This window comes from Myotis brandtii, unplaced genomic scaffold, assembly GCF_000412655.1.
Source record: "Myotis brandtii unplaced genomic scaffold, ASM41265v1 scaffold423, whole genome shotgun sequence".
Lineage (NCBI taxonomy): Eukaryota > Metazoa > Chordata > Mammalia > Chiroptera > Vespertilionidae > Myotis > Myotis brandtii.
The window spans coordinates 1,480,658-1,491,604 of record NW_005366214.1 but is presented as its reverse complement, the minus strand read 5'-3'; the positions used below and the strand labels follow the sequence as shown (position 1 = coordinate 1,491,604).

The window sequence follows — 10,947 nt, the reverse complement described above, 5'->3', positions numbered from 1 at the left end:
CAGATGATTGCCAGAGAGAAACAGACATCGACTGGTTGCCTCCCACACACGCCCCAACCAGGGAAAGGGAGCAAACCCACAACTGTAAGTGGCTTATCGACTGGTTGCCTCCCACACACGCCCCAACCAGGGAAAGGGAGCAAACCCACAACTGCTGTAAGTGGCTTTGACTGGGAATCGAACTCACAACCTCGCCAGTTTGGACTGGCACTCTAACCACTGAGCACACATCGCCCAGGGCATGAACAGAATTTTAAAACACAGGAAGGATGTGACATTAGAGTAAATTCTTGACTGGTTCAAGGATGTAATTTAAAGATTGCTGATGAATGAATCTGCGCTACAGTAAAGGGAAGTTGCTAAAGGCATGCCATAGGCCCCTGTCCTCAGTCTGAGCTAGTTTAGCAATTTTAATCAATGACTTCGGTAAGGCCAATAGCCAGCATACTTAAGAAGGTCACAGATGAGATTAAGATCGAAGACTAATGAATAAGATGGATGACAGATTCAAGATCCAGAAAGACTTCAAAAAGCTGATGAAAAATGATATTCTACAGGAATATATGTCAGATCCTACACCTAGATTAAAACACACACACACACACACACACACACACACACACACACAAAATGAATGAGAAAACAAGGGAAACCATCACTTTACAACAACATGCATAGAGCTAAATTAGAAGTCAGTTAAAACCACAAGCCTAATGTAAATAAGGCTGTTATGGAACAGGGAGAGAGCCTGTGAGACTTCTTAAGAAATCTAGCCTCCAAAGGAATGGAGAGCCTAACTCTATGCTGGGCTGGACTGACCAGGCTCAGGGCACAGATGTCACCCTTGAAGACAAACGGACACATGTTGAAGACTTCAAAAACTGACAAATGAGACATGGTTGATGAAGTAAGGACTCGGGCTAGAGCAGAGAGCACACACCGACAGCTACTAGGCGAGATACAGCAATCAGATGGGCTGAGTTCATCCTGATCAGGATATCAGAACTATCTGAAAATTCCCCATGAAAACTGGGACTTCTGTTTTCTTGGAGGGAAGAAGTCTGGCTACAACTGAATGAAGTGGGTAGCCAAAGCTTCCTTCAGGCGAGCTGGTCTACCTCCCACTGTTTGACATCTGGGTACCAGGTTACCATAAATGAGCCTGCAAGTATCTAAGCTCCAACTGCATTTAGAGAAAAAGAGCCACGGGTAAACACAAAAACTGTGCCTCACACCTATGGCTGGGCCAGTGATATACTGAGAGACTATTCTGGGAAATAAGGCCAAAGGGTACCAGGTATAGGGAGGTTCAACACAAAAAAATGGGACAGGCTGCCTGTGTATGTGGCCTCTCCTAACTGAAAAGGGTCTACCCCTGATCAGAATTTCAAAGAAGACTGGTACAAGAACTAGAATAGACAACCCAAAACATCCTTTCCCAGTCTGGGTTTCTCTGCTGGTCTCATCTCACTGAGCTTCATTACTGTCAGTAACCATAGACCATGGAGCGCACACTGAGCTGGGCCAGCATGCTTTCCATGTAAAGAAAGCACTGGCGCTCAGCCTGTGTGGCTCAGTGGTTGAGCGTTGACCCATGAACCAGGAGGTCATGGTTTGATTCTCTGTCAGGCCACATGCCTGAGTTTTGGGCTTGATCTCCAGCAGGGGGCATGCAGGAGGCAGCCGATAGATGATTCTCTCTCATCATTGATATTTCTCTCTTTTTCTCTCCCTTCTGTTCTGAAATCAATAAAAACATACTTAAAAAAAAAAAGAAAGAAAGAAAGCACTGGCTTCATAGGACGATTGTAGAATTTACTGTTTCCATGTCAACTAAACAGAGGCTTTACTGTGGAATCATTATCTGATCCTCTCAGGCAGTTTAATTTACCAAAAGTATAAGAGTACCTAGTTATTTCCTTAGTGTCGAGAAGCGAGGGATACTCCTGCCTTGAAGTCATTCCAAGTTACTGTGAGGTTTGGAATCACAAGGAGGCATCATGGCACAATAGGCAGAAAAACAGAACAGAAGATATGCTTGGGAAAAGTTCATCTTTCTAGACCTCAGTTCACTCATCTATAAAATGGGCATAAAACTTAACCACGTCTATTCTAGATTGTTGTGCAAATCAAATTAGTCAAAGCAAGTAAAGGTGCTCTGAGACTATACAGTGCGATATAAATGCAAGGGCTTTCCAATACAAAGACAGACTTGTTATGTCTTGTGTTCATTTTATCTGATATGCATTTTGCCTTCTTGGTATAAGAATTTGGGTCAGTCTACCCATTTACCCAGTGATCCATTTATACACCTACTTACCTGCCTCTAAGTACATCTCAAACCTCAATTTTCCAAAGCCTCCATGTTAAGGTGTGAGACATGATTCCCCAGTGTGGTATCAATGCATGCTAAATGTGCAGTATAGTTCAATGATTTGCCCACGTAACCAGAGGGAAAGAGGGGTACAGGTGCTAATGAACCAGGCAAGGCACAGGCATTCCTGTCCATCTCTTAGCTGACAGTTGAATTCAGGTTTAATTCCACTCAGCCACATTACTGAGGATGTACAGGAAGTTCCATGACCCTCGGCTCCTTGGAACTAGCCTGCTTCTGGCATTCTACTAGACTGAACCACAAGAAACTGCTGTGTCTTGAATGTCAAAAACAGTCAAAATATCAGCTATGACTCAACCTAATAAATCCAGAATTCTAAATGTATTCATTTAATTAGGGGGAGAGAATGAGGTTATCATGAAGATTACCAAACTTTTTCCAGGTAAGACATAGAGAAGGTCAATTTCCTGCCAAATTAGTGGTTTAAACTTGAAGTTCTCACTGAGACACTTGGCTCCCTTGGAAATAGATACTTGTTCTTTTCTACATGAGGTGTCCATGTATCACTTGGAAAGGAACCATACACCAGCTGGCTAAATTACCCACTTTTATAGATGAATGTCAACAAGAAAAAGGAGATGTTGACTAAACACTCAGTGCCACAAAAGTACCCAAGTCCCAGGTAAAAAGGAAGATGTTATCTATGATATAAAATGTAAAATGACAAATCAGGAAAAATACATACTCTGATAAGTTCCAAACAGATAGATGGGAGTTAATGCCTTCAAGGAAATTTTAAAGTGTTGAGCTGTGCCATTTCCTAGCTGTGAAAACTCACCAATACTCTGACTTTGATTGTTTATTAAAGGTTACGAACCATGCCTACTCAGTTTTATCAGATCTGTGCAGTAGTTCCTTAAGACTCCTTATAGTTTTCAAGCAAACTAGGGCTACAAAAATAAAATTCCTTTATAACTAAATTTTAGGAAAGAAAACTGAAAGGATTTAGGAATTAGCATTCCTTTCTATTAAAATGTAATTAATTTCCAGCACAATAAATTGAAGAGATAGCTATTATCTATCTTTCAATGGGTATCAATGGAAACTAACTTATGTAGACAGGGTAGGTTTACAGTCGAGTATGCAAAAGTTTATTCTTGTATTATTATGTATTCTTGTATTATTATTTATTAATTATTTTCCACATAAACAACTGATCTACTTTTGCCCCACCCTGTATATACATTTGTTTACAAGGTGATATAACTGCCATTGCTAGATGTTGAAAACATTAAGAGAAATGAGGTAAAATATTATCAAATGAATAACAAATATATACAACCACAAGAATTTGCTTACCTGTAATACAAATTTCTGATCTATGTATTTTTTGGCAATGCTGGGTTGGAATTCTTGGCTTTCCAAAAATCGTATGAAAAATTCATATACAAGCTGCAACAACACAATTAAATTCAAATTATAATACACTGAGAATAGTATCAAAAACCATGTAAAGCCTGCAACACTAAAACTGACAGGTCTTAAATGTTGATTCGCTATGATATACATCTGAAACTAATATAACATTATACATCAGCTATACTTTAACTTTTTTAAAAATCTGTAAAAGAAAACATGACTGGGCTTAGAAAATTGGGTTTTAATATAAATGGACTAGTTATGCTAGCTAACCTTTCATTGTGGCTCACAGTTGCTGTTATGTTTTTTAACTTTTTAAGTTAAAAATTAGGAAATATAAAACATTCCAGAATTTTCAATAGTCACTGAAATATTTCCTTTCAGAAAGTTTGTGGCAATTTACACTCCTCTAAGCAACATAGAATGGCAGAATATTCTCATCTGCAAAGAGTAAGAACATTCTCATCTGAATAGTCAACCTTAATAACTGTTCTGATAAACAATAGGAGATCATTGTTTATGCTGAAGTATACACAAGATCCTAGTAGAGTACACAGCAGTATATTAAAACAAAAACTTTTAAGAGACAGACAGACATTGGGTTGTAAGCCCAGCTCTGTTCCTTACTAACTGTGTAGCCCTAGGCAAGTTCATTTCTCTACACAGGAACTAACTTATATCACCACTGCCACCATTGCCTAAAACAACACTTTCAAACTTTTTAGTCTCACTTTACAGTTAAAAATGATGGAAGACCCCAAAAAGCTTTTGTTTAAATGTAATATAGAATATTTAGATTATAGTATAATTAGAAATAAAAACAAAAACATTTTAAATATGTATTTATTTCATTTTAAAACAAATAAAATATATTACGTGTTAACATAAATCATATATTTTGTAAAAATAACTTTATTTTCCAAAATATCATTGAGAAGAGAGGCACTGCTTTTTACTTTTGCAAATCTCTTTAGAGGCATGTTAGAAGACAACTATAGTTGTCTTATCTGCTTCAGTATTCAATCTGTTTGGATTTAAGTAGATAAAGAAAATCAAGCTTCACACAGATCTAGCCCATATCATATTTTCAGTCTTTTCATATAATTGGGATATTTTTCTTTGAAACCACACTACAACTCGACAAACAGTCGTTTCTTAAAGATGATTTGCAATGCAGAATGTGAAACCTTACTAGTGAATGCTTCATACTCTGTTACACTAAATTCCAATAGTCTGTCTTAACACTTTGAATGGATCTTTATCCATGTGTGGTTTCCTAATATCATTTACTGGCCAACTGGAAAACACTGGTTCACTGTGTTATGTGAATCTTCAAATGTTGACACATTTCACTAGTCACATTCCTTAATATCTCCAATTTTATCAAAAAAGTCTAAGCTTTTGGAACCTGTAAAGTTCAAGGTGACACATACAAGACAGATACAAGTCTCTCAAATTTTAATTCTAAATTTTGTTTGAATGCTCTGTATTAGTGGCAAAAATTGTTTTCTTTGTTCATTTTAGAAAAAAATATCCACCAAATACTCAAGTGGGAATAATCCTAGACTGTCAGGTGTTCCTTCAGGTAAAAACGACATTTCATGAAAAAACAGCTTGGCTCGCAGCTCAAAGCAATCACATAAGTGCTTCCGCAAAAGACCCCTTCGCACTTCGGTAAGCAGCAGATGTGCTTTGTGCATGCTTTCCATTTCTTCATGAAGAATATTTTTTTACATGTGTATTCAAAGGTCAAGATTTAATAAAATTAATAATTTTGTTGCTTCTTCAAGGACATTCTTTTTGGGGGGAGGGGGATGAATATTTCACATTTTCTAAATAAGATAGATAATTTATTTACATTTTATAACATGACTGGGCTTAGAAAATTGGGTTTTAATATAAATGGACTAGTTATGCTAGCTAACCTTTCATTGTGGCTCACAGTTGCTGTTATGTTTTTTAACTTTTTAAGTTAAAAATTAGGAAATATAAAACATTCCAGAATTTTCAATAGTCACTGAAATATTTCCTTTCAGAAAGTTTGTGGCAATTTACACTCCTCTAAGCAACATAGAATGGCAGAATATTCTCATCTGCAAAGAGTAAGAACATTCTCATCTGAATAGTCAACCTTAATAACTGTTCTGATAAACAATAGGAGATCATTGTTTATGCTGAAGTATACACAAGATCCTAGTAGAGTACACAGCAGTATATTAAAACAAAAACTTTTAAGAGACAGACAGACATTGGGTTGTAAGCCCAGCTCTGTTCCTTACTAACTGTGTAGCCCTAGGCAAGTTCATTTCTCTACACAGGAACTAACTTATATCACCACTGCCACCATTGCCTAAAACAACACTTTCAAACTTTTTAGTCTCACTTTACAGTTAAAAATGATGGAAGACCCCAAAAAGCTTTTGTTTAAATGTAATATAGAATATTTAGATTATAGTATAATTAGAAATAAAAACAAAAACATTTTAAATATGTATTTATTTCATTTTAAAACAAATAAAATATATTACGTGTTAACATAAATCATATATTTTGTAAAAATAACTTTATTTTCCAAAATATCATTGAGAAGAGAGGCACTGCTTTTTACTTTTGCAAATCTCTTTAGAGGCATGTTAGAAGACAACTATAGTTGTCTTATCTGCTTCAGTATTCAATCTGTTTGGATTTAAGTAGATAAAGAAAATCAAGCTTCACACAGATCTAGCCCATATCATATTTTCAGTCTTTTCATATAATTGGGATATTTTTCTTTGAAACCACACTACAACTCGACAAACAGTCGTTTCTTAAAGATGATTTGCAATGCAGAATGTGAAACCTTACTAGTGAATGCTTCATACTCTGTTACACTAAATTCCAATAGTCTGTCTTACACTTTGAATGGATCTTTATCCATGTGTGGTTTCCTAATATCATTTACTGGCCAACTGGAAAACACTGGTTCACTGTGTTATGTGAATCTTCAAATGTTGACACATTTCACTAGTCACATTCCTTAATATCTCCAATTTTATCAAAAAAGTCTAAGCTTTTGGAACCTGTAAAGTTCAAGGTGACACATACAAGACAGATACAAGTCTCTCAAATTTTAATTCTAAATTTTGTTTGAATGCTCTGTATTAGTGGCAAAAATTGTTTTCTTTGTTCATTTTAGAAAAAAATATCCACCAAATACTCAAGTGGGAATAATCCTAGACTGTCAGGTGTTCCTTCAGGTAAAAACGACATTTCATGAAAAAACAGCTTGGCTCGCAGCTCAAAGCAATCACATAAGTGCTTCCGCAAAAGACCCCTTCGCACTTCGGTAAGCAGCAGATGTGCTTTGTGCATGCTTTCCATTTCTTCATGAAGAATATTTTTTTACATGTGTATTCAAAGGTCAAGATTTAATAAAATTAATAATTTTGTTGCTTCTTCAAGGACATTCTTTTTGGGGGGAGGGGGATGAATATTTCACATTTTCTAAATAAGATAGATAATTTATTTACATTTTATTTTTATTTTTTTAGTATATTTTTATTGATTTCAGAGAGGAAGGGAGAGAGAGAGGGAGCTAGAATCATTAATGATGAGAATCATCTACTGGCTGCCTCCTGCACGCCCTACACTGGGGATCGAACCCACAACCCGGGCATGAGCCTGACCGGAAATCAAACTGTGACCTCCTAGTTCATGGGTCAATCCACACCTGCCACGCTCCACTGGATTTTTTTTTTTTTTAATCCTCACCCGAGGATATTTTTCCATTGATCTTTAGAAAGAGTGGAAAAGAGAGGGAAAGACAGAGAAAAATATCGATGTGAGAGAAACACATGGATTGACTGCCTCCTGAATGCACCCTGAGGGCCCGGGCCTGGGAGGAGCCTGCAACCAAGGTACTTGCCCTTGACTGGAATCAGACACGGGACCCTTTGATCAGCAGGCCAATGCTGAGCCAAACCGGCTAGGGCTACACTTGATTTTTTTTAAATCCCTAATTAAGCATAAAAGACTTCACATAATCAGTTTCTTATTGAACAAAGGTCATCATTATAATATTCATTTCAAGGATATTCTTAGTTGAAATTGTCGTTGTTTTTTTTATTGCAAGTACGTGGCAGTGAAGAATAAGACTTCTAGGCCAGTTTGACACAACTGCCTTGATTTGTGCTGAGGCAACAAACAATTTCAACCACCATCACTTTACAGCTATTAGAAGAAATAGCAACACAGTGAAAAGAGCAAGTAATGGAGTATTATTATAAAACTAGTTTTGGTGGCCACTAGTTTAGGCCACTGAAAATCAGGTTTCAGGTCCCCCCGCTAAGGGCCTGCAGATACCACTAACCCAAACGTATCATATAGTAAGTAACCTTCTAACTTCAGACATTAATTTAACACTAGATTCACATTAAAATTTTACTTCTTTATAAAACTACTAGAGGCCAAAATCTACTAGAGGCCAAATTTCAATGCATGAAATTCGTGCAAGAGTAGGCCTTCCTTTTCCCCGGCTGCCAGCACCAGCTTCCCTCTGGTACCCAGGACCCAGGCTTCCCTCGCAGCCCCGGCTTCATCTGGAAGAACATCTGGTCTAATTAGCATATTACACTTTTATTATTATAGACTAGAGTCCCGTGCATGAAAATTCATGCACTGGAGGGGGGGGTCCCTCAGTCCGACCTACCCCCTCTCACAGTCCAGGAGCCTCAAGGGCAGGAGGCGACCCAGCGATCAGGTGAAGGCAATGCCCCCATCACACCTCTGCTGCTGCCAGTGCTGGCAGCGCAAGCCTTGGCTGGTCCTGGTTACCTGAGCCTTGGGCATCCCTGGGTGGCTGGGCAACCAACATCCAAGGCTTGCCTGCGCCTTGGGCCAGCCCTGGGAGTCTGGGCAGCCGCCATCCGAGGCTTGCCTGTGCCTCAGGCTGGCCCTGGGTGGCTGGGCAGCCTTGCCACACGTCTGCCGCCCCAGTGGGACTGAGGGGACTGGACCCCACCATCTTGTGGCTGTGGGCACCGCCATCTTTGAGAGCGGGGCAGTCAACTAGCATATTCCCTCCTTATTGGTTGTGGGCGCCGCCATCTTTGCAATAGCATGAGGGTCAATTAGCATATTCCCTCTTTATTAGATAGGATGTTTTTGTCTTTGAAACTCTCTGATTTCAGATAATCTCCTTTCCCAATGATCTGAAGAAGACTGTCCAGTTGTACATGTTGTCCTCCTAGTCGTAGTAACTAACACCTGAGTCCCAACACCTCCTAGAACCATTCTTTTCTCAATATACTAATCTTTGAAATCGTAGTTTTACAAATAGAATGGAAGGTTTTTTCAAGTAACCCATTCAAGGGGTTTCATCTCTCTCTTGACTCCCACAGAGTGGAGAGATTCTTGTCTTCCAGACTGGACTGCCTGGCTTTCCACCGGAATTGGCAAAGTGCTCTCTCCCCTCCAGTCCCTTGAAAACAGGTATGGTTTCAAACAGTTTGGTGAAAACACCTGAAACACATTTATTAATAAGCATAAGTGTTCTATGGACTTAAGAGACAGGTTTTACTTCAATCAAAAATCTCTCTTGCCTTTCTAAAGGAAAAGACTGGGGACTTGGGAAGGATCAATTGGTTTTCAAGGTCACATAAAAGAATTCACTAAGGAACATAAATAAAAAGACTTCAGTATTCAGTCTCAGGTGAAAAGCATTAAAAACAATCCCTTACTTGTAAATGGAAGTCCTGTAAAATCACAGTCTTTTTGTTTGTTGGTGGGTTGATTGCTTTTGTTAATCCTCACCCAAGGATATTTTTCCACTAATTTTTTTAGAGAGAGTGCAAGGGAGAGAGACAGAGAGAGAGAAACATCTATTTGAGAGAAACAAGTTGAATCTTTAAAGACAGCTCTTTTCCTGTCTCTTATACCATAAGATGTGGAACTTTCCGGAGATTATGTTTTTTTGTTTTCTTTTTAAATTTTTTCCAGACTACAATGCAATTCTATAAACTGCTGCCATGCATCTATACTAATAAAAGGGTAATATGCTAATTAGACCAGACATCTTCCGGACATCTTCTGGACAAAGCCACGGTGACAGGGGCAGAGGCAGAGGCAGAGGCAGTTAGGGGCGATCAGACCGGCAGGGGGAGCAAGTAGGGGGCAATCAGGCTGGCAGGGGGGTGCAGTTAGGGGAGATCAGGCCAGCAAGGGAGCAGCTAGGGGCTGATCAGGCCGGTAGCAGAGCAGTTAGGGGGCGATCAGGCAGCAGGGAAGCAGTTAAGGGGGCAATCAGGCCAGCAGGCAGAGGCAGTTAGGAGTGATCAGATAGGCAGGCAGAGGCGGTTAGGGGCAATTAGGCAGGTAGGCAGGCAAGTGGTTAGGAGCCAGCAGTCCCGGATTGCGAGGGGGATTCCTGGATTGGAGAGGGTGCAGGCCGGGCTGAAAGACCCTCCCCGAAATTTGTGCACCGGGCCTCTAGTTAAGAATAAGACATGACAAGGAGTCCACCCATTCAAAAGAGTAATTCGTTTTTGTATTTTTTTTAACTTGAAAAGCACTAATAGTTTTTGCAAATTTCTTAGAATGTATATAGCATGTCTGGCACTTAAAAAAAAAAAACACCGGGCATCTAAGATAGTAAGTCAATGACAGCATTTTAATTTACTCAATCTTGGCACTAGTAGGATAAATATCCTATATAATAAAAGAGAAACATGGTAATTAGCCGTACAGCCGCTACCCTTCCCATTGGCTAATCAGTGAGTATATGCAAATTAACTGAAAACCAAGATGGCGGCCGGCAGCGATGCACTGAAGCAAACAGGGAGGCTTGCTTGCTCCAGTGACTGGCGGACTCCAACGTTCCCCGCCTGACTTGCCGGCCTCTCAGCTGCAACTCTAAGCAACTATGTTGCAAATATAGAAGCTAAACAAAACCCAGAAACCTGCTTTATTCAGCCGGCTTCAGCCAGCCGGACCGCAACATTGTATCAAATACAAAAGGTAAAGAAATGCCAGAAACCTGCTTTCAGCAGCAGAGGCCTCAGAGCTAAAGCCGGCCCAGAATAAAAAAAAAAAAGAAAAAAAGGAGCAGTTGGGAGCTTCAGTTACCCGCCAGCCTGAAAACGGCCCTCAGCCCCTCAGCCAGGCTGGCCAGGCACCCCAGTGGGGACCCCCACCCTGATCCAGGACACCCTTCAGGG

General features: G+C 39.5%; 1 protein-coding gene across 4 annotated transcripts in view; it reads right to left on the bottom strand.

Moving 5' to 3' along the window:
• Positions 1 to 10,947, bottom strand: part of PPP2R5E (protein phosphatase 2, regulatory subunit B', epsilon isoform) — a 176,714-nt gene that overhangs the window by 48,399 nt on the left and 117,368 nt on the right. For all 4 annotated transcript variants that reach the window (XM_005874037.2, XM_005874036.2, XM_014545932.1 and 1 more), the window contains one exon: positions 3,695 to 3,787. In XM_005874037.2, coding sequence (XP_005874099.1) covers positions 3,695 to 3,787 — 93 coding nt within the window. The remainder of the gene's footprint in view (positions 1 to 3,694; positions 3,788 to 10,947) is intronic.